Genomic DNA, 23,459 nt, shown 5'->3' with positions numbered 1-23,459 from the left:
AATGATGAATTTACTAATAACTGAATCGGGTATTTTAGAATGCAAGACATTACTTGTTCCTCCATTTAAGCTCCATTTAAACACAATACGAAATCCTACATAATGCAACATCCCAACAGCTCTCCCATTTCATGTCGCAAATATTATTTTTTTATTTTTGTACTTTTATATTAAGATGAGGTTGACACTTGGGAGCATTCTGGAGTTAGTTTTAAACCAATTATATAATTTCTCTTATCATCACAATAAGCAGCAGAAAATACAAGCAGTTGCTAATTTATTAATTCTATGAGGTTAGTTTCATGAATAAACTTTTTTCAATCTCTCCTATTATTTAGATTGCCCTGTATTAAATCCAGAAATTACAATAAGTGTCTTAAGATGTGTAGCATGTGATTATGTATTTAAAGAGATCTCGGTAATGGAACTTTGCCTTTTGCATTTTCATGTAGGCTTAGGGTATTATTTTTCACATATATAATTTACTGTATTAATGAATATATAATATAATGTCATGTATGTTCAGATGTTAAAGAAAGACACTATTACACAATTCAGAAATCAATTAACATGAAGGATTTCGAAGGGAAATGCAGAAGAGAGGATGTGATTATTTCAAGATTTGTATTTAGACATACAGGATTAAAATCAGCTCTTTTATTAAATGGCAATGGGTTTGTCGGATAAATGTGATGTTTGTAATGTTACGGCTTTTTTTTGTTTACTTATTAAATTTTTTGGGTGTGGTTAGTATTATTATAATCATGTACTTGTAGAATATAACATGAAGTACTTGAAACCCTGAATATGTTGACTCCAGTACAGTAGGTGGCAGCATGCGCCTTTACACGTTAGTTTGCGATCCGCCATTAAACTAGTGAATAAGAATAAGAACAAGAATAAGAATAAGAATACGGATAAGAATAATAATAATATAAGAAGAATAAAGAATATGGAGGAGAAAAGGAAATAAGAATAAGGAGGAGAAGAGAAAGAAGAAGAAGGAGAAAAGAAGGAGGAGAAGAAGAAGAAGAAGAAGAAGAAGAAGAAGAAGAAGAAGAAGAAGAAGAAGAAGTCCCGCCCCCCTCACTAAATAGGTTGTTAGCCGACTCCTACACCTACACCTGTTTTCGCTCTACCAAAGCGATGGAGGTGACGATGGACCCACTGTTTCTGGCATGGAGCTATTTCAGGAGGCGAAAGTTCCAACAATGTTCAGATATTTGCTCTAAAATATTACAAGACAGCCCGTACGACCAGGTACTGTGTTGTAGTTAGCCGGGCTAGCCTAGCATGCTAGCGATTAACCATTAAGGAAAGCCTGTTTGTTTGCTAGCACAGGGAAAGCTGTAGACCCTGCTGTATAATCCTGATTAGTCGAGTCCTTGTAGTTTATCATCATTTAATTTAGGTAACGTTGTATTTGCTGATACGTCTTTGAATCGACATGTATCATGGTTTGCTGAAACATAAGGTCGTTTATATGCTCATTATATTGCAGTGTTTTCACTTTTCATTGATGTTTTCCTCTGCACTCTCCTATTAATTTTTTCCTTTACCCTCCTTTTTCACTTCTGTCCTCAACTTCGTCTTCTTTCACTAACTCACTGCATGCTGTCTCAAGGATTCCTCCTTGCCTATCGCAGAGGTAACAGTGACTGCAGTCTGTTCCTCGCCTCATCCCATTTCCATCCTTTTTCATGTGGATAGATGAGAAGGGTCCTAACTGTGACATCTGCACTTCTGTAGCTGAGGTCTTTTATTTAATCTAAAGTTTAGATGTTTAGATTCTAAACATTATGTGTTTCACAGGCTGCCTGGAGCTTGAAAACTCGTGCTCTTACAGAGATGGTATACATAGATGAAATTGAAGTCGACCAGGAGGGGATTGCAGAGATGATGCTGGATGAGAGCTCTATTGCCCAAGTTGCACGTAAACTTAAACTTTTCTTAATGCCTCAAGGTTAATAATAATTCAGTGGTTAAATTTGTCCTGTTTATGAGACTTAACTTTTTTTTCCAGGACCTGGAACATCACTGAGGCTCCCTGGAACAAGTCAGGGTGGAGGTCCCACACAGGCTGTCAGGTACTGTCAACCACACAACTGCTTGTACAATGGCTTGACATGTTTGCCATGAATTATATTTTCACCAAAATAACAGTAAGGAGCACCTGATTAGAGTTTTCCTTTCTGTATTAAAGGCCTATGACACAATCAGGGCGTCCAATAACAGGATTTGTAAGACCAAGCACGCAGTCAGGGCGCCCGGGGACGATGGAGCAGGCCATCAAGACTCCCCGCACTGCAAGCACTGCTCGTCCTGTCACCAGTGCTTCTGGGAGATTCATCCGCCTGGGAACAGTGAGTAAACATTTCTAAAATGGTGTCAGTCAGCAGGAATTGAGATGCTAAATGTAAAACGCAACTACGCTTTTCTCACCAGAGCACTTATTTGAAACACAGAATCTTCCTTATCGTTAATTTCAAATAATTATTTCTACTGTGATATTTGTGTTTCATTGATACATGTCAAGTGTATTTCCCCCACTAGATATTCATCTTGTCAGACAATTACCTTTCACCTATAAGTGCTTCTCTTTATTTTTACTTATGTTTTGTTTTGCTATATAGACAATAAAGAAAGCCATAAACCATGACATTTGTTTCACTGGTTCTCCAGGCCTCTATGTTAACCAATCCAGATGGACCATTTATTAACTTGTCAAGACTGAATCTGGCAAAGTATTCCCAAAAGCCTGATTTATCCAGGGTGAGACTGTGACCTGCAGAAATTAATCAAGATTACAGTTTTTTTCCCTCACACATCAAATAACCATAATGTCCCTTCTCAGACACTTTTTGAGTTCATCTTCCACCATGAAAACGATGTGAAAAATGTAAGTGTTGCATAAATCAGTTTTTATCGGTTTGCTTTACATTGTGAGAATGTCGACTATTATTCATGCAACACAAACTTCATTTTTCTTGTCCAGGCTTTAGATTTGGCTGCTCAAGCTACTGAACATGCTCAGTTCAAAGACTGGTGGTGGAAAGTCCAGCTGGGGAAATGCTACTACAGGCAAGCAACTCACAAACATCCACATTGTTTGAGATTCACAAACTGACATTTAATTAACTTGCATTTTTACAATATATGTAATGACTCATGCATCTGAACCTTGCAGGCTTGGCTTATATCGAGAAGCAGAAAAACAGTTTAGATCAGCTCTCAATCACCAGGAGGTGGTGGATACATATCTCTACCTTGCAAAGGTACTGATGGAGATATCATAGCGTCACAACACATAATAAAACTTGTTTTGCAATGCAAAATGCTCTTTCTATGAGCTTAATGTTAGCTTGTGTTTTTCCTCAGGTGTATCAGCGTCTGGATCAACCAATAACAGCACTGAACCTTTTCAAGCAAGGCCTGGACCACTTTCCTGGTGAGGTTACTCTTCTAACAGGAATCGCTCGCATACATGAGGTATAGTATGTCACCATGATCACTACCATCGAGTCCACTGAGTTCTCACTGCCGATGCAGGGAAACCATATGTACTGTCTGCACTTTGATACTGTCACAGGAGATGAACAACATTCCATCCGCCACTGAGTACTACAAAGATGTCCTGAAGCAGGACAACACTCATGTGGAGGCCATAGCCTGTATAGGCAGCAATCACTTCTACACCGATCAGCCTGAGATCGCCCTACGCTTCTACAGGTCAGATGGGTTTTAATGAATAATTTATGTACTGTATTGTTACAGTGTAGGTAATGAGATGCTATATCCCATCTGTGATTAAATAAGCTTTTCCCATTGCTAGACGGCTCCTACAGATGGGGGTGTATAACTGCCAGCTGTACAACAACCTGGGCCTGTGCTGCTTCTACGCCCAGCAGTACGACATGACTCTGTCCTCATTTGAGAGGGCACTGGCCCTGGTGGCCAATGATGAAGAGCTGTCGGATGTGTGGTACAACATAGGACACGTGGCTGTGGTGAGTTCACAATCCCTGAAAAATATCTCAGAATGTCTGATAATTTTATCAAATATATTGAATGACTTTTAGCATATAGAGCATGCTTACGACATACACGTAGAAGTTGGTACAAATTGCATGTGTTCTATGTTTACAGGGCATAGGGGACTTGACACTGGCCTACCAGTGTTTTAAACTTGCCTTGGCTTTTAATAATGACCATGCTGAGGCCTACAACAACCTCGCTGTGCTGGAGCTGCGCAAAGGTCGCATCGAACAGGTAAAGATGTATCTTTGAGTCAGAGAGCTTCTAGTACACGGTGAAAATACGAGGTGTGAGATCATAATGGAGCCCATTAGGTAAATGTAACACAGCCTATAATTAAAGAACCACTAAAATGTCAAGATTATCGTTAAATTTTGATGTAGTCTGTGTTAGCAAACACAATTTCTCATATACACCAGCCACAGTAGTGACTTTTTAAAAATGTTTCTTCATTTTAAAGTTACACTCTCACACAATAGATCCAGCAAGCTATGAATCACTGATTACACCAACCAAGAGCTGGGTGCTAAATTATTTAAGCACTGATAATATGGTTTGAGACAAAATATTATGAGGTCTGTTGTATGAAAATGGGGTTATCCCAGAACAGCATGAACTATGTTCTTGCTCCCAGGCCTGAGTCTCACCTAGCTGCTGCAATGCTAACATAATCTGAAGAAAAGAAGTTGATATTTTCTCACCAGTGTAATGTTAACTACAACGAGAGTTATTTTAGTTTAATTGCAACACTACATCATGCCTCGATGGCTGTCTTTATATACATTCTCCAGTACATTTTTAATAGCAGTTTAACTGCCACTGATCTAAATGAAGAAATACAGTGCAGAGTTTTTATTCAGGTAAACTTTGATGAAATAATATACCGTCTGCAATGTTAATGGTTGTCCTATCTTTGATCTAGTCTAAAGCCTTCCTGCAGACTGCTGCATCACTGGCCCCTCACATGTATGAGCCGCACTTCAATCTCTCCATTCTTTCTGAAAAGGTAATTTATTACTATTCAGTTCATCTGAACATTTGCAGTAGTTAAAAAGACAAAGTACAATCTCAGTGATGGTTTTTGTCTGTGTTCAGATCGGAGACCTTCAGAGTAGCTACACTGCGGCCCAGAAGTCCGAGGACACCTTTCCCGAGCACGTCGACACTCAGCAGCTTCTTAAGCAACTTCGGCAGCACTTTGCAGTGCTGTGAGCGTCGGCTCTAGGTCAGCTTTAGGTCATTTTAAGAGTGAAAGGTCAGCATGTTATTCAGACATGGAAATCAACAAATGGCTGTTAGTTTGTATTTGTGTTTATTTATCAAATGGTACATTAGCTCCGGTTACTCTACCAGTTTTAATATCTCTGTTGTGATTATTGTCTGTGACTTTTGTTAGATGAACTTAAAAACCTGACTCTATGTCACAAAACAAGTGACATGAAGGAATGTACAATTCATGGGAAGCTGGATGTTTCCCTCCTGAACTGGTAATTTAGTGTGCAGATTTGTATAGCAAATACAAAGTATATGTATATAGTAAAGGTAAATATTTTATTTATTACAGTAAAATAATTTTCTCATTTTATAGTTCATAAAGCAGATGTATTTTCTGTATTTTAAACTACCTGACCATTTTGTAGTACCAACAGACAATAAAAAGAACAAATCAGATGATGTGTAAAAGCCTTGAAGGTGGAGTCAATTTTTCATTCAAACAATTAAACATGTAGTGAAGTAAATGTTGTTTTATACAAAGCGTACTTTAACTTGTAAGTCTTGGTGCCATTTCGCAAATCCATTTCAGGTCATAACTACATGGAGCATCGTTCCAGGACTTGTAGGGATTGCTCCGGGGATATGCAGCTGCACAGTCTTCATTGCCACTGTTGTTGGGCTCTCCATCATTCCAGTACCTAAAACGAATGATAGGTTATTTTGTTGAGTCATCATAATGGCTTTGTCACTTTATTTTTAAACAAATTATTCATTGCTGTTGCCTTTTTCAGTATATACACTAACAACCGTTACCCTTCAGACAGTCTTGTTCCATCCTGCCATTTCCAAACCCCTTCTTCCTCCACATCTCTCAATCCAATCCAGAAGCCACTGTGGCTTATAGGTCGTGAAGGGTCTTGATAATTATTTAGCAATTCAATTATTGCCAGCTGACAACACCGGAAACACACAAGCACAGACGCACACAGACATTTTTATCCATTTCAAACTCTAAAGCATTCTCAAAAAGAATTACAAGGAAAGGAAATGCAGATTTTTGTTTGGAAATGTGTTGACTAAATGTCGAGTCTTACGTGTTTCTCTCTGCTGTCTACCATTGCCAAGTCGCCTCCTCGTCTTGTGCAGAACAGCCTGGCTTCCTGCCATGATCTGCGTGAAGTGGTTTCAGAGAAGGCGAAGTAGTAACACAGTGAGTTCGTGTATGTCCATCCTGGTAAACAGTGTCTGCAGCCCTCCTCTGTTACCAAAGAAAATGGAGACATGATGTGTTGTTGGTCCGGTCAGTTATCATGTATTTATACCCTGATAAAACATAAAATCAGTAAAAAAAAAAAAAAAAAAGAACGACTCTCACTCATCATCGGCATATGGGATTTCAATGCTGCAATTTCCATTCTAATTCTGTCAGTCTGCTTCTCGTAGTCTTTAGTTCTTCTCTTCTCGTGTTCAAGCTCCCACTTGATTAGTTGCTGCTCACTGATGGCTTGTGCCAATTGTTTCTTGGCTTCATCCCTGCGTTGGATTGCCGTGTTGTATGAAGCCTGCAATTTGGACACCTCACCGCTGATGTCCATCAAAGTACGATCCCCATCAGTGAGCTTTCTATCTGTATATGGTGAAGATTTCTCACTTTAACTTTCAGCCGCATAAATACCGGTTTACACGCTTTCCAGCACATATACAATTACCTAACAGTCAGAAATACATCTAAAGGTGCACTATGTAGTTTCACGGAGGAAATCTTAATCAGAAGAGGAAGATAATTTTTAATGCCTCAACAAACCAAAATAATGCCCTTTAATACCGCACTAAAAGTACTTCACTACCAGTAAAACCTGTGAATTCAAAACCTTAAGTATACAACTATTATCTGCTAAATGTAGCTTGAAGTATAAGTAAAGTACAGTATTTAAGTAGATGTACTCAGTTACATACCACCCGTAGTTAAATTACATTTCAACTTTCAATGGCTGCACCTCCTCTGATGACTTTGCTTTCATTGGAAGGCAAACTTTGTAAAACACAACTGTGTGAAACACAGTTTGAATGTTATGAATCATTCATGTAATGTCACTTCATGACTAACACCACAGCATTTTCACAATATTGTCAATCTAGGAGCGTTTTATAGGTTAACAGTAACTTACAATAGACTCCCAGGCCAATATCAACTGCCAGCAGAATGACAGCCAGCACCGTCAGGCTGACTGTGAGCCGCTTGTAATGATTCAAAATGGATTCGGGTCTCACCATGGACATGGACACTGCACAGAGGAATGGTGGATCAATATCAAGGCCATAATCATAGCAGTATAGTTCAGCATTAACCAAATAAAAAACAGATGGTTGACAAAGGTAAAAGACAAAAAAAACAACAACCACAACTGAGGGATGATGGTTCTGGGATCCTGCTCAGACACAGAGTTTTTCTCCTTTAACTTGTCCCTTATCTGTATTTTTCTAAAGATGATAAAACTGATGAAAGAGATGCATTTAATAACTTTTAGCAAAACATGTTTATAAATGAAGTTGCCAACACTATTTCCTGCACTATTTGAGAATATGGTACCAGTATCAAAAGAACAGATTATATATTCAAAGATTCTTCTCAATTAATTTACGTTTCATTCACTGTACCTTGTGGCTTCTCTTGTCTTGAGTAAAGAGGATTCTCATCTGCGCCGAAGTCCTCTTGACTAATCAGTTTGTTATATCCGCCATCAAAATTACCACCTGCACTTTCTGTGTCCTCCATTTTGACTGTTGAGACGAGAGCAGTTTGACATATTTGTCCAGGAGAGACTATTTGTCAGGACATTGCCCTGTGTGTTGGTGTGTGTGTATGTATAACATCACAAACAGAAAAATCTGGTTCATTAGTTAAATATTTACAGGGAATGCCAGTAATTTGAGGAGCAATGTCATTTTCTGACCACAAAAAAACAGTCAAGCGTTCTGTAGGTTTCACTTTATCTTTATTCAGTCAAAGCACAACATTTTCTTCCACATACAACTGGACATATTGTGCTTGATGAGATTGAGATAGAGATTTCTGGCATTTTCGAACCAGGAAAAGTTATTTTCTGACAAAGAGAAAAGGCATTGTCTACTGCATACTTGCACTTCACACAGGTGTGTGTTGTTATCCCATTTATACCTGAGGAAAGTGTTAAACTTTAAAATATCTACATTTTGGGAAGTTTCTTGTCTAGCTTGGCTCCATCTCACAAATCCAGCTCAACTGATGGTCATGGCAGTTTCCGTTGTACCACGTCTTTACGTTATCAGAATGGTAATAAAAAGCAGCACAGTTCCCACTCTGAGGTCCATTATGGTTAGGCTGCCCGGATCTCCAGTACCTTGGATAAATAAATAAAAAATGTAGTATATTATATGATATAGCTATATTGGTTTTTAATGGATACATAATGTAGCTAATTATATAAATCAAAAGTAAGTGTTGAAAGTCAGTAAGCTAATGCCACTTACATTGTGTCCACCTCAGTCACATTGTTAACCCAGACCCACGCCCCCGGCATCACAACGTCAGTGAGGCCAATCCAATATCCGCTCTGCCACCACACGGGAGAGCTCAGCCTTGGTACATTGTCAGTCATGAATTGCTGTAAGAAAGCAAAGGAGTTCATACCTTACTTGGCATTTTCAAGCTTCTCGTGATGTATATAAGAATAGACCTCAAAGGTTTCTTCTCATTTGACTTCCTACTCTCACCAATGAACACAACATACGTTTGTTTTGGCAGCCTACTAGAATGCTTTAATGTCACCATACCATCGATTTCTGCAGCACCTCTATTCATCCTCGGTCTGAACACTTTGTTTTAGTGTGTCTCTTTAAAAAATCCTGCGAGGCTTAAACAATTTTCTTTCAGAGGCACCTTTCCTTTCATTTGTTTTTCGACCCACCTGCTCTTCCAATGTATTTATCATAAGCAGGTCGCCTCCTTGTTTAATACAGTCTGCTCTGCTGTCCAACCAGTTCTTTTTGGTGTTGGACGCTTGGCGAGAAGAAAAATAATAGCAGGATGATTTAAGGACAATCCATCCTGGTCGGCATCTGCCACAGTTTTCCTCTGTTACAACAGGAGATTAAGAAATGTACAACAAAAAAGTTATCTTTGATCTTTTGTGAGCTTTTAAAAACATTTCTAAAATATACTACATAATGTATACATACATTGTACAGGGTTACTGTAGTCTGCTTTACCTAAGGTAGTTTTATTTGACTGCAGATTTGCCCTCTGTGTCTGAAGCGTCTCGATCTGTCCCTGAAAGCTGTCAGTGAGGGCCTTCTGCTGCTTCACTTGCATCTTTAGTTGGAAATGGCCGGCACGCTCTTTCGCCAGTGCAGTCTGGGCCTCCAGTGTAGCTTTGTTGATACCACTTTGGTTGCGGAGATAGTTCATTTCAACGACGAGAGAATTAGCAGCTGAATTAGGACCTTGAAGGAAATTGTTTTGGGCTTTGGCACCTGAGGAAGAGAAACTCATAATAACAAAGAGGAACTGTGGTAAAACTGTTGTGTGAAGTATCTGTCCAGAGCTGCTAGCAATAGTCTAAGAAACCTGTATACGAAACCTGAAATTGCCCCTTTGAGCTTATGCTTATAATGGAAACTTTTCTTGTGTTCTGACATTTTACAGACCAACTGAACCTAGTTGTGGACTTGACAGAGTAATTCTGACAATTCTGATAATAATTGCACTGGATTACATTTGCTGAATCCAATCTCAAGAATCCATTTGCTGCTTAAAAGTTTCTGCAACCACATCAGATCATTCTTTGCCTGACAAGATGCACGTCGAATCTATCACAGGAGTGAAATGCACGCTCCTATTAAAAGGAAACTGCTTTAAAAAGGCGACTAGTTTATGTACATACACTTACAGTTTATATTGACTGATAATATATATTGATAATAATAACAATTCATTTCTACAGTTGGAAATATAATCTTGCACATCCATATTTTGGTATTGTTTTATTTCAATTGATCCAGAATGTACTGAGGAAGGATTGTTCATCAGATAGAGGTAATCAGCTGTAACACTCATACTTACAGAAAATCCCAATGACAGCAGCGGTTAACAGCAGAACTGCATTCAGCAGGCCCAGACTCAGTATAACCACTCGGTGTCGTGAAAACACAGATCCACCTTTCTCTGTAAACAGACCTGTATAATGTTCACCTGAATAAAAACCTTCATAGTATGTTTCATCTCGATCAAGACCCAAAGAATATAATTATCCTATCACATGTTTAATTAAAAAACTAGGTCACCGGTTGGCACACTGTGTTAGTTTGAGAGAGAATAGAGTCAATAGTGGTGTAACAGAAGTACGAAATTGGTCAGAAACTGCAGTAGATAGTTTTAAAGTCAGCTGTACCTTGCCCAGATGTTTTATAAAGAGCGCCTGAATGTCCATGAGTGTTAAAATCTCGGGAAACCTCCTGTTGAGACGACATTTCGTCCTCAGGTTCTAACTGTGCCTGCGTGGTGTCCATTATGACTGTTGCAAGTGGTGTCTGTATTGATCTGTTTGTCTCCTGCTTGTACCAGTGATAAGGCGAGTGTCAGTGTGTTTGTGTTTGGACCATGGTCTGGATGCTTTGCATGTACGTCTAGACTGTAATGGGTAAAAAGGCCAAAAAGTTACCAGTATCTGTGCTTGTAATTTTAAAAGTACTAAATAAAATCACTTAAATGTTAACAAAACAGTGATACAACTACATTTTTACATTCAAGTCTTAAAATATGATACTGTTGACACTGTGTTTGTGATTCACTATGCAGATTGATGTAACATTAAGCATTTCTGCATTTTTCTTTTCAAATACAATGCTTTGTCAGCTCACTCATTTAGAAAATTCACAGTACTGCAATCCATCGAAATGTGTCAAATCAGTCAAGTATAAGGCTACTCAAGGTCTTTGCTCAAGGTGCACTTAACACTTCTTTCCTCCATTTCCAACATCCAAATGGGTGACAACCTTTTGTGATTTTTTTTGTGTGTTTCAAAAAAAAAATCAACTTTGTCTCCCAATTAAGATTTAATAAATATGTGAAATTAAACTTTTGTGTTTTGTGAGGTGACTTTTCCTTATTTAGCCCAGATGCAGAATAAAAAAATGTAAAGGCCTACATATCATAATGACATTCCACAAAACGTGTCGTATCACATTCATATCACATGTTTATGACCTGTCATATCAGGATGAGGGTGAAATGAAAGGTGAGAAGGCTGTCAAGCCAGTGACCAGATCGAGGATATGTCTCTACATTTGTAAGCATGACACCACTGGATATTTTAACGGATACCTCAGGTCACTTTCTAGCTGTATTTGTGGTGACAAAACTCAATATTTTGGATGGAAAGATGGGACATCACAAGCCTGTGGTGACTTAAACAGTTATTTCAAGCAGAACAGGATGTTTTTCTATTTCTCATGTGTTTTTTGTGCCTAAACGATAACCAGAGCACACGCACAAAGTTGTCACAACATAAAATGGAAAATTGGACCTAAAGAAATGTTAAGTTGCAAGAAATGTTTCAAAATATTTGTGGTTCCAAGAAATTAACATTTCCAAAATGTATTCTGGTGATAAGGTTGCAAATAAACGTAGTCCATAGTCTTTGATAGTTTAAAGGATAAGTGCAACATCTTGGGAAATACACTTATTCTCTTTCTGGCTGTGAATTAGATGAGAAGATTAATACCACTGTCATGTTTGTTTGTACATGTTCTGTTATGCCCAACAGGTGGTTAGCATAGAGCCTGGAAGGAGGGTGAAACATTTAGCCTGGCTGTTTCTGAGCGAAACAAAATGTGTCGACAAGCACATCTGATGTCAACAAATTAAAATGTCATATCCTGTTTTAAAATGGCACATTTAGAAAAAGGCCTGTTTCGTGTGGATTTTAACAAAGGAGATAAAGTGTGTTTATTAGTGAGCTTTACACAGGTTTGTTGATTTACATACCAGCGGATGCAACCGTGTTAGTTGATTCCCCCTTTTTCCAGTTATTAGGCCAGGCTAAGCGAAGCTGCTGTATACAATAGCCTTGTACAACTTTCTACAGCCAGAGAAACAGACTGAGCAAACCGTCTCCACTGTGTATACATCAGTACCACTTTCTTAAGTCACACTGAAACACAGAATGTTGTAATAAATGGTTGACCAATAACTCATTTATTTAGTCTTTACAGATCAGAAATAAAGTAAACCATTATAATTTCACTTTTTCCTTTAGAACTCAAAACATTAAACTGATCCTGCACGCCAACACCACCTTACTGATGATTTATAAAACATTCATACATGACTTAATTACCATTAACAAGGCCATTACTTATATGACTCATAAAGACTTTATATATTTTTGGAAAGCAGTAAATATACAAACAGATCGTATGTTGGGAGAGTTACAGAAAGAAAACACCATGGCAGTGGTAACTTCAGAAATGTATGTTTATTGCATTGCAGTAAAGTATATTGTTGCCAGTTCATTAGATTGTGCTTACAGACATTCTGTTCTTATTTAAAAGCTGTTAAAAAAATATTTTCAAAAGTTTCTTAGGTGGAGTTAACACTGATAAACACAGTTGAGCATAAAAACACAAACTGTTAGCTCACATTAGTTGGGGCTTTTTCACAAATCCATTTCATCCCTCGGGCATCACATCGAACATCGCTCCAAGCCATGAAGAAGTTTTCTTTGGCATACACCCCAACACAGACCTCACGATCGATATTGTTTGGCTCTCCATCCATCCAGTACCTGGAACAAATGATCAATCCAAAATTGTATAAGTGTGTACAGTGGAGGAAAGTAACAAAGTCCAAATACTTTGTTAATGCATTTAGATTTTTCAGTTATCTGCACTTTAGTTTGAGAGTATTAAGTTTTAGAGGAGTTTGTAAAAGAGGAGTTTGTAAAAATGCAAATTGTGCAAAATTTCTCCATGAGATATCTGACTGATGTACCAGAAGCTGAACAAGCAGCGCGACGTTACGCTGATGATTTCTTACAAACACAACATGTAACATAAAAAACTCTTACCCCTCAACCATTGTCTTTCCATTCAACCACTTCCAAATCCCCTTCACCTCGGTATTTTTCAGTCCTATCCAAAAGCCCTGTATGGCTTCTGGGTCCAGCTTTCTTAACAAGTGAGTCACAGTTGCGTTCTAACAGGAAATATAAACAAATATATAAAAATAACAACTTTCATAGACAGAGTTGCAGAGAAAAATGAATTGCATGTTGATCATTTACCTCTTTGTCTTTACTGTCTATGATTGCAAGGTCACCTCCATGAGTTTGGCAGAATTCTCTGGCTTTTGGCCATGACTTCATTCCATCAATGTTGGAGAAAGGGAAGTAGTAACACATTGAGTTCCTCAAAATCCACCCTGGTGGACATTGTATGCAGCCATCCCCTGTCGATAAACAGAATAACAGTGAATAACAAGAAAACATATCAAACTCTAAAAACACATTCTGCTTTTCAACTTTTTTATGATGTGCAATGACAGTAAAACAGTTCTCACTAGTCATCGGTAACTGGTATCTCAGTGAGGCGATGTCCTCTGTCATTTTAGCCAGAGCTTTTTTGTAGTCTGTGCTTCTTTTCGTCTGGTGTTCCCACTCCCAGTTGGTTTGTTTCTGACGACTCGTCTCACTGTCCCGCTTCTTCATGTAATCGTTCATGGAATCGACAGCGGTTTTGTAAGTGTCCTGGAGAGCGGTCAATTCATGGTTGATGAGTTCTGTATCTTCAAGTGTGAGGTGGGTGTCTTTGAGGTCGTTGTCTGTAAGTGTCGAGGACAAACAGTGTTACTGTAGCAAGTTGTTTTGATTCTTTATCATACAATTTCTCTCTCAGATTCTCCCTCTTAAGTAATCTCGGACAAAAAATGTGTAAGTGACACATTTATACCAAATCCAAATTTATGGGATCCTCATCCTGATCAAATATAAACCTCTGAAATATAGAATAAACAAAACTACAAGATATGTAATCCACAGGAAGACTACAGAGGTGGCATTTAGAACTAGAGATGTTCAAACCCCTCAGCGAGAGTACGTATTCATTTCTTTATTTATTCGCAGTTTTTTTACGGTTAATAATTTATAAATACAATGGGTTTATATTTCATTGAAAAATGTATGAGATGCCACTTTTAGGCAAATAAGGCTTCTTTGTCCATTCCATGGGCTCCAGGAAATTGCACTGGATATTTTTCGCTTTTTTCTGATGTTATATATGAGCCATTGTCATTAATTTATTTTATGATAATGAAAATTCTCCTTGGCTGTAGCCCTAATCGGTGAATCAAATGAGCACTGCACACAAACACTGACTTACAGTGGATCCCCAGACCGATATCAACCATGAGTAGAACAACAGCGAGGAGCACCAGGCTCACTGCAGCCAGTCTGTGACGCGTCATACTAGATCTGGGTGCTGGACAGAGAGAGAACGAATCAATATCACAAAGCAAGAAACTGTACTACTACTGTATTGTACTCTTTTAACACAGTATATCGTAGATGTCACTGAGTTTTACATGTGCTTTATTATATTAGTGCCGTTTATTATAAGAAAAGCTTAGACATGCAACCAGCTTATCTGCACCAACTCATATCAGAAGTTTTTCACGTGTTGTTATATTTCAATATATTTTAGCACAGATGTTAAAAAAATTAGACAGAATCAACGTGTCAATGATAACTTTGAACATACCTTGTTGCATGCCTTCATCAGAGAAAGGAAAAGGGTAATTAGGTTGCACCTCATCGTGCATGTCCTCTTCACCTATCAGTTTGTTAAATCCGTATGTTGAGTCAACATTACAACCTGGAGTCCTCTCCATTCTGGCTGTCAGTCATACAAGAGCGCATGCCACAGATGGTTTGGCTGGACGTGTCCCTGTGTCGGCTCTTGTAGCTACTGTTGCTGAGCTCATCAACAGTAAATTTCCTAATATTACATTCCAGTGAACTGTCCATGAGAAAGGAGAAGTGACATTTTGAGGGTGAAACTTCAGTTACGTGCACACGTATACACCCTGCACTGGGTGATTATACCCCCCCAAATACCAACGTCGAGGTCTAGTTCAGAAGAAAATCAAGAAAATCAGTGGGGGAAGGGCTTACCTCAGTCTTTCCCAAATCTGACAGTGACTATGAGTGGATTACCAAACCCATAAAAACCACAATTCCACTGTCAGTTTGTTTGTTGTCATTTGAATGTGGTAATATTGAAATATGCCCGACTCATGCATAAAATCAACTGACAAGATGAGGGACTGAAAGTGGTTCCCCTTACCTAACTCTGAGGCTCTGTGTCAAAATGTAATTTTAAGACCAGTGTTATTTCACCGGATATTGTGCATTTATTATGCATATTTCATATATAAAATGAATTTTTGAACCAACTTAAAAACTAGAAAACAGGGGTAACTGGAGTACAAAATGATGTGGTGTAAGTACATAATTCAGTGGTCTGTCACTAGAGTGAGTTAGTGAGTGTGAACTTGCAGGGGAATTTGGTTTGGAAGGTCAAATCAAATTAACTTATCAAACCAGATCTGTGTTTCGTGCATGTATGTTTGTTTAATGTGATATTTATTTTGTATCGTACTGATTTGTTTTCCACTGCTGTGGTGTAACTATTAAGTATTATCTACAGTAGAGTATCAGCCGTTTGGAAGGATGTCTGTTGTTCTATGTACGCAGGGTTGGGAGAGTAATTGTACAAATTTATTAAGATGCATTAACTAATTACTTTATGAAAAAGTGTAACCTAATCCAAGTATCATGATGATAAAGTAATGTAACTGACTTGATTACTATTGTGTTACTTTTGGATTACCTCACACCAAACATAAAAAAAATAAAAATAAAAAAAGACTGCAGAAAATAGACATCAATAAAATGACTTAAATGACTTAAATCTTAAAGGTGCACTATGTAGTATTGAGGAGGACATTTTTAATCAGAATAGAAAGACCCTCATTGACTGAATTGTATGCCTAAATAAAGAACACAATTTTATACCGTTTTACTTGTTTAATTTGGCAGACCCTGCCACCTTTATAGCTTTAAACAGTGTTCTGGGGACTTTATTTTCCTCTGAGAACAGCTTGTTTATTCAGTTATGGAAAAAAATAATTACTAGAGTTTGAATTTCATCTCCTTCGTAGTGCCCCTTTAATACACACCTGGTGTATTCCACTTCTCTCAAGAGCAGAATGATGTTGTGTCTATCACGCTACAGAGATGGTCCAGCTAATTAATAGGCAGCACTGCAGCAGAATGTGAAACATGGAAGGAACCCTCTCTGAAAATGGCGACAGAAGAAATGGAAAAAAAAAACACTGTGTGAAGCCGATGTTCACAGTTCTGCATTGGTCAAAAACAAGAAGTGAAAATGAGTAAAAAAAAATTTGTGAAGTGTAGAAACTTTACTGCATCAACATGATTTCTTTCTAATGTGCGTTTACATTGCACAGCTGGACAGATTGGAATTGTAAGCAATTTCTTAACTGACAACATGTTGAATAAAAGTGGCCCAAGAATCGACACTTGAGGAACTCCACAAAGTTGTTGAGACAATTATGTTGCTGTATCACACATACATAACACGTCCAACCTTGAGAATGAATGGCATGTAAAGAATGGCTTAAATATAGATGGTTATCAATACAATGTCATGACTGTAAATCTGTCTGTTGTGTTCTTGTCTGGTTTTGTCTTGTGGCTTCTTGTATTTGATTTCCATGTCTTTGTATCTTGTCTTGTGTCTTGTTTTTCCATGCCCTCATGTGTCCTTTAAGTTCTCCTGTGTCTTTTCCTATGTTCCCTCTGGCTCCCTCTGTCTATTGTTTTGTTCCCCTCATGTCCTCGTGTGCTCCTCCCCTTCGTTACCTCACCTGTTGGTCCACCTCACCTGTTCCTCGTCTCGTCATCAGTGTCTGTGTACTTAGTCTGTGTGTTTCCCTTCACTCCCTGTCTGGTCATTGTTCTTGTCAGCGTCCGTCTTTGTCCATGCTCCAGTCTGTTCCTTGTTCCCCCACGTCTTCCCTAAAACCCCGACCTGACATACAAGGGGACTTGTACTGACTGTTGAATACAGTTACTATTACAATTATACAATAAAATTAATACAGTATTTTAAGTTGAAAAATGCACAGAAACATCAGATCGATCTAAAAGGTGTTTTATTTAATTTTTTGACGAGTTACAAACATATGCTTGTGTTTTCTGCTACAGCAGTACTTCTCTATTTTAGCTTGATGTCATCTCACATATCCAGCGTCTGTATTCGTGTTGACAACTAGCATCAAAGCGTGTTTTCCAGGGATTACTGGAGCTATAAACTGCAACCCCACAGTCTTCTCCAAAATTGTCGTTATTTGGTTCTCGATCCATCCAGTACCTTTAGAAAAAACAAATCATTCAAGTAAGTAAGCAATAACAATCCATAAATCCTGCCACACTTGCACTATAATAGTGCAGCACTCACCTTTGTTCCACCTCTGTGACATTATTAATCCAGACCCATGTTCCCTCGCTCTTTGTGTCAGTGAGACCAATCCAGAATCCATCCCCAAACATGTAATATTCACTTTTTGTGTTTTCATCGCAGTCACTAACAAATCTCTGTGAATACAAGAATTAAACATTTTAAATGGCTCAAATGTAAAGTACAGTGTATAAATATTTATTTCAGCATCATCATTTACATATTCTTAGCAGCATTATCTTGTTCATTTACAACCCACCTGCTCCTCCTTGTTGTCAATCACAATCAGGTCAGCTCCACGTCTAATACAGTCAGCTCTGCTATCTGGCCAGTTCTTTTTGATAGTAGAAGACTCAATGACAGAAAAGTAATAGCACGACGAGTTGTAATGAACCCATCCAGGGAGGCACCTGCCACAAGTCCCCTCTGGGAGAAATGAAATATTTCTTGTCAATTTAGCTTTTCAGTCTTCTAACTTAATTTATTAAATAACAACTCTTTCTCACCCATAGCCGACATATTGGACTGCAGATCTATCAGCTCTTTTTGCAGTTCCTCAACCTGCTTCTGATAATTGTCATTGATGGTCTTCTGCTTCTCGATTTTCTCCTTTAGTTGTGTATGGTTTTTAACTGCCCTCTCTAAGGTGTTCTTGGCTTCTTCTTTGGCTTCGATCACATCGCTGTGGTTGCTGCGGAGATAGTTCAGCTCACTGATGATCGGTGCTACAGCTGAGTGTGAAACATGGAAGGAACCCTCTCTGACTTTAGCACCTGAAAAGGTGAAAACACACATTGTCACAAAGAGAGTGAGAACTGTGTCAAAACTATGGAGATTCAAAGAAAAATGTCAAACACCTTAAGTCCTCCAGCTATGTGTGTTTTAAAGCTCGACTTCACTGTTTTAAAACCCTCATGAAATCTTTGGTGTTTAACAGTATGATCTGAAATTAAACCAATTTCAGTCATTTTCAAAGCATTCTGAAATAAATTGAAGGTCAGCATTAAGCCTATTGTGTTCAAGTTTTTCATATAAGTGAAATTCCTCAGAACAGAGAAATGACTGCTGTCATACTCACAGTTAACCCCGAGAACGACAGAAGTTATCAGCAAAACAACGTTCAGCAGTCCCAGACAGATTAAAACCAGCCGGTTGGATCCATCTTTACCTGTGACCATTGTAATTCATCAGGTTTTAATAGCAGTTACATGTGATTCTCTATATGATGAATATCACTTTAAAGCTGCAATCAATGAGGCTTAGTAGTAAGGCCTGGCCTAATAAAATAACATTAGCAATGCTCCTCATTCAGTAACATTTGAGTATTGACAGCATAAATGTACTCAAAATTACAGGTTGATTTGCTGAGAGAAAGAAAAAATAGCAGTATGCATTTTGTTTCACCTTGTATTTGATAGTGAGAGCGAACATGTCCGTCGAGGTTGAAGAAAACCTGCGATAACTTTGGTATGAATGTTATTTTCTGCCCAGCGTCTGACCATCTTTGTTGATCCTCCATTGCGATGCTGCAGCTCTGTCCACTTTGTCTCCTGCTTTATTATCCGTGACAGGATGAGTGTGTCTGAATATGAATCCACCCCAAATGACTGTTTGTCAGTTGATGATGTCTGTTGATGATGTTGTAGTTCCTCAGTATCTTTTCAGTTCTTTTTTCTGTTTAAATCTAAGGATAACAGCACACTCTAACAAATTATGTGCTGGCTCAATGAAAAAATTGATGTAACAATTTGCATGTACATTTCTAAGTTATTTCAACTTAGCCAGTATTGAGTACATGCCACAAAACTTCTTTGGTTAGGCCAACTCAATTACTTTAGTACAAGCAACATGATTTGCCTTGTCCTCTACAAGCTTATTTAAGTTGAATAAACTTAATTCTAATTGTGTTAAAATTACTCCTTTTAGTTATTCTAACGTATTTCTTTTCATTTCATTCTACTCAGAAATGTCCATGCAAATTGTTACCTTAATTTTTTTCAGTACAAGAACTTATTTATCTAAGTCAGAATAAATCAAACATAGAAATTCCAGTTTTATGATCTAACTGTTTATTCAAACACCAGTCAGCATCTTACTTACAGTAACAGGACTGAGTGTTTATTGAAATTTTAACAGTACACAAAAATGTAGCCATCATAAAATAAGTCAGGAAACTTACAACATAAAATAGCACCGTAAAATTGTCTCAGAAAGATTGAACATTTTTACAGTCATTATCTTCAGCATCTTCACTCACTGCACCCTCACAGGATTGTCCCCTCTTCAAAAGCTTAGGCTTGAAGTCATCAATAGTGTGAGGAGTGTGTTTCTGGCTCCTATTAGAAGCAAATGTTCCATAAATGTTTGTTTTGAAAGGACAATTTTCAAAAACACAACAAATAGTTTCCTGTTTCTTTAAATGACAGCCAATATGCTCAAAGTATTCTCTTGCTGTGGAGACAGTGTTTAAGGGGCAACATGGACACTTAAATGACAGTACAGTGGACAATGTCACTGTATCACGGGTGGAGTGACAGGTTGGTTCGCAGGCTGCCCCATGTTTTAAATGAGCAACAGCACTCCAAATAAAGACAAGGGTGAGATTCTCCACTATGACCATGTCTAAGTCTATAATGCTTTAACAGATCTGTCTTTCTTGGTGTTTCAAATCTGCAAATTTCACAGGCCCACTTTATTTCAAAAACTAGCGGTTCTGTTTAAATTATTTGAATTTAGGTCATTCAGAAGGCTGCGCCTACAATTTGTGTATATAACAGTACATTTTTTTAAAACTATTTTTGACGATTCAAGATAAAAAAAAAAAAAACACTCTTGACAAACACACTTCATTATGGTATGACCACTCCTGTGGCGTCTCAACAATATTTGCTTCATCAATGCGGTTTTTAGACTGCACTTGCTGCTGCAATGGCTGACTAACAAACCAAATGTGTGCTCAGTCACCTACAACGGCCTAGCCATGAAGCTATTGCTGCTCAAACGTTCAACACAACTACAAATTTTAAATAAATTTGAAGGAAACATTAACATTAACTCCTCTGAAAGTTAAAACTACGGAAAACCAGTGCCAATTAACGCCTGCCACAATAAACCAAAACTTAACAAACACTAATGTTAGACCAAATTACTACCATTACTGCTAGCTTATACACTACCACTGATGACCGAGAAAAAGCATCTAGTGTGTTGTGTAAAACGATTTCTTGTACTGTCTGCTGATGCAGTTATTAGCTGTTGTGAATAAAACGAGTCAAAATTGTACTCACCTAGCCCTAAAGTTTGCAAACTGCGTTTTTCCCTCTCTGTGCTCTGCTAGGTCCTGTCTTCCAACATTATTCTTCCAACAGGCATGCCGCATGGTCTGTTCACGCTAAACATGTCAGAGCAGGTCAGCCTTGTACTTAACGTAACTTTTAACAAATATGGACACAGATTTTAAAGTTGTGTTAACTGAATACACCTTTGTGTTAAGTTAAGGCAGAAATGTCTGTTAAAAATTAATGTATTATTGAGTTAAGACTATTTTATTTATTTCAACTTAGACCAACGTATCAAATTAAGTTATAAACTCATTATAATGTATACACATAACAAACTTGTTTTTTTATGCAGAAAAACCTCTTGATTTTGAGCTATACATACTAACCCCATGAATCATTTCTTAGAGTGCACTGAGGACCCTACAGTGGCCACTGTTGATTTTCTTTGACATATTGGACACCTCAGCGTACAACACATTTGTCATCTGGATGGCATTGAACCCAGAGTGGAACAGAGGGAAGCTCCAGAGGAGACGCCTCTTTCTCGAGGAACTGGAAAAGGCACTGGTGAGACCCCAAGAAGACAACATGTTCCAACAGCCTCTTTTGCCATCATGAGGAGGATCCAGCAGGAGAATGCTGGTGCCCCATCCACCCATCCCACAGAACCACCATCACCATCAGCTTGTGTTGTGTAAATTGACCTGAATTGGTTACATTTCTAATGAATTTCAAATAAACAAAAATCAATAGTTATGAAAACTTCGCTTCATTTGAAAATTTGCTGAATTTATTCCACTTATATCTTGATTATAAGTGATTTTCTTTTTTTTTTTATTACATTTTATAAAAAAATAATAATAACTGAGTAGCACTTTGATTCTTAAAGGTGATCTAACAAAGGTAAAGGGCAAATATCAACCATATATGCTGTTTATGTTGCTTGTAATTGGGGTGAAGTAAACATCTGTTGAGTATTTTAACATAAACTGTTTGATTGTGTTGAAATAATAAAAACCCAAAATGCATCGGGTCCTCCAGACCCATGAACACTGGCTGAATAACAAAAATATGAACACCAAACAGGGGTTCATGATATGATATTTAATATTTCAGAATTAAAATGACTAGAGCATTGTTGTATATTTTGTAAAGTTGTGTACTTCCATTACTCCTAAATGTTTACGACATGTTCAAGGCATGATACATAATTTTACTCAAGTCCCCGTCTACTTCAGTTCTTTAAGAGAATGCTGTGATTCTGTTTTGCTGTGAAGCGTTAGAGATGTTTTGTGGAGTACGAAACTTCACCTGACTTTCAATCGGCATGATGATGTGTAATGTCCCCGACAGTCTCTGTCGTCTCATTCAGCCACTTGTTATCAAGTGCTTTTTTTAGACCAAAAAATTACCAAATGGTGTATTTATGTATGTGTTTTTGTCTTAGAACAAAATGTGAAACTCTCCTAAAGGCAAAACAGTGTGTTTAGCCTGTGGAGCGGGGCTGTGTGCCCAACCAGCTAATCAAATGTAATTAACTGAAAAAGCAGTGTCACTCCACACTTTATGCTTAAAAGTTAAAAATATCTTATCTTTCATCCACGTACAAAAAAGAAAAAGTAACATGCAATGCAAGATAGGAGCCCATGAAAGATTCACCTTAGTGAAGGAAAACAAAGGTTATGCTGGCAATGCGTTATTAACGACAAATCTTGGCGTGATCAGCCACTTAGCATGCTAATATTTGCTGCTAATGCTTAAGTTCAGCTGAGACTGATGGGAATGTTAGTAGTTTTGGAGGAATTATGATAATTATTAAAATTCACACTGAGTAGGACAAGGGAGTCTGTACAAAATGTAATGGCATCCATACAATATTTATTGAGATAATTTGATCTAGACCAATGAGGGCGACTGAAAGTGGATTGATGTGTCATAGCAACCAACCGTGCGTTCCAATCACCTACAAAGTGTAAACTTTTAAAGAAAGAATGATCGCCAGTAAAAACTGTATTGAGCTGCACTTATAAAAACTCTACATGTGAGATCTTGGTTCTGATGTTAAAATACAGTTTGAATAATGGACAGCCAAAGATGCACAGACTCATCAGCTCTGTCTTAAATCTGTTTTATTCCTCTTTTAGGGAATTACAAACATATTCTTGTGTTTTCTTCTTCAGAGGCACTTTCTGATTCTAGCTTGATGTCATCTCACATATCCAGTGTCTCTGAAATGAGTTACAGTTGATATTGTTACATGTCATCCATGGATTACTGGGGCTATAAACCGCAGTTGCACAGTCTTCTCCATGGCGGTGTGCATTGTTTGGTTCTCCATCCATCCAGTACCTT

General features: G+C 37.9%; 5 protein-coding genes across 8 annotated transcripts; 1 reads left to right on the top strand and 4 right to left on the bottom strand.

Annotated features, from left to right (window-relative positions):
* The first annotated feature begins 1,034 nt into the window (after window positions 1–1,034).
* Window positions 1,035–5,718, top strand: ttc8 (tetratricopeptide repeat domain 8). 3 transcript variants are annotated; one of them, XM_030392068.1, is made up of 14 exons: window positions 1,035–1,260; window positions 1,813–1,933; window positions 2,024–2,087; window positions 2,204–2,363; window positions 2,683–2,772; window positions 2,855–2,899; window positions 2,996–3,081; window positions 3,188–3,275; window positions 3,379–3,489; window positions 3,590–3,729; window positions 3,833–4,007; window positions 4,147–4,269; window positions 4,958–5,041; window positions 5,131–5,718. In XM_030392068.1, the coding sequence occupies exons 1-14, from the start codon at window positions 1,147–1,149 to the stop codon at window positions 5,245–5,247; spliced, it is 1,518 nt and encodes a 505-aa protein (XP_030247928.1). In that variant the 5' UTR covers window positions 1,035–1,146; the 3' UTR covers window positions 5,248–5,718. The 3 variants fall into 3 exon arrangements, with proteins under 3 accessions (XP_030247928.1, XP_030247929.1, XP_030247930.1); XM_030392069.1 differs by having other exon boundaries at window positions 1,041–1,097; XM_030392070.1 differs by lacking the exon at window positions 1,035–1,260 and adding an exon at window positions 1,272–1,648.
* On the bottom strand, window positions 5,331–8,069 carry LOC115566269 (C-type lectin domain family 4 member M-like). Its single transcript, XM_030392074.1, has 6 exons — window positions 7,909–8,069; window positions 7,419–7,535; window positions 6,626–6,877; window positions 6,345–6,508; window positions 6,064–6,200; window positions 5,331–5,948 (listed from the first exon to the last, which is right to left on the bottom strand). The coding sequence occupies exons 1-6, from the start codon at window positions 8,024–8,026 to the stop codon at window positions 5,798–5,800; spliced, it is 939 nt and encodes a 312-aa protein (XP_030247934.1). The 5' UTR covers window positions 8,027–8,069; the 3' UTR covers window positions 5,331–5,797.
* A 160-nt stretch (window positions 8,070–8,229) lies between these two features.
* On the bottom strand, window positions 8,230–10,840 carry LOC115566268 (C-type lectin domain family 4 member M-like). 2 transcript variants are annotated; one of them, XM_030392072.1, is made up of 6 exons: window positions 10,680–10,840; window positions 10,352–10,453; window positions 9,499–9,762; window positions 9,198–9,364; window positions 8,761–8,894; window positions 8,230–8,630 (listed from the first exon to the last, which is right to left on the bottom strand). In XM_030392072.1, exons 1-6 carry the CDS (start codon window positions 10,795–10,797, stop codon window positions 8,480–8,482), a joined length of 936 nt encoding a protein of 311 aa, XP_030247932.1. In that variant the 5' UTR covers window positions 10,798–10,840; the 3' UTR covers window positions 8,230–8,479. The 2 variants fall into 2 exon arrangements, with proteins under 2 accessions (XP_030247932.1, XP_030247931.1); XM_030392071.1 differs by having other exon boundaries at window positions 10,352–10,465; window positions 10,680–10,831.
* Window positions 10,841–12,745: 1,905 nt separating this feature from the next.
* LOC115597409 (C-type lectin domain family 4 member G-like) lies at window positions 12,746–15,447 on the bottom strand. Its single transcript, XM_030443278.1, has 6 exons — window positions 15,043–15,447; window positions 14,665–14,763; window positions 13,847–14,107; window positions 13,572–13,735; window positions 13,356–13,483; window positions 12,746–13,073 (listed from the first exon to the last, which is right to left on the bottom strand). The coding sequence occupies exons 1-6, from the start codon at window positions 15,170–15,172 to the stop codon at window positions 12,920–12,922; spliced, it is 936 nt and encodes a 311-aa protein (XP_030299138.1). The 5' UTR covers window positions 15,173–15,447; the 3' UTR covers window positions 12,746–12,919.
* Window positions 15,448–17,522: 2,075 nt separating this feature from the next.
* Window positions 17,523–19,384, bottom strand: LOC115566485 (CD209 antigen-like protein E). The gene is made up of 6 exons (XM_030392397.1): window positions 19,231–19,384; window positions 18,905–18,994; window positions 18,333–18,599; window positions 18,086–18,252; window positions 17,827–17,963; window positions 17,523–17,739 (listed from the first exon to the last, which is right to left on the bottom strand). The coding sequence occupies exons 1-6, from the start codon at window positions 19,343–19,345 to the stop codon at window positions 17,589–17,591; spliced, it is 927 nt and encodes a 308-aa protein (XP_030248257.1). The 5' UTR covers window positions 19,346–19,384; the 3' UTR covers window positions 17,523–17,588.
* Between the last annotated feature and the right edge of the window lie 4,075 nt (window positions 19,385–23,459).

This window comes from Sparus aurata, chromosome 16 (assembly GCF_900880675.1).
Source record: "Sparus aurata chromosome 16, fSpaAur1.1, whole genome shotgun sequence".
NCBI lineage: Eukaryota > Metazoa > Chordata > Actinopteri > Spariformes > Sparidae > Sparus > Sparus aurata.
The sequence above is the reverse complement of the archived record's forward strand: the minus strand, read 5'-3'. Positions and strand labels throughout refer to the sequence as shown.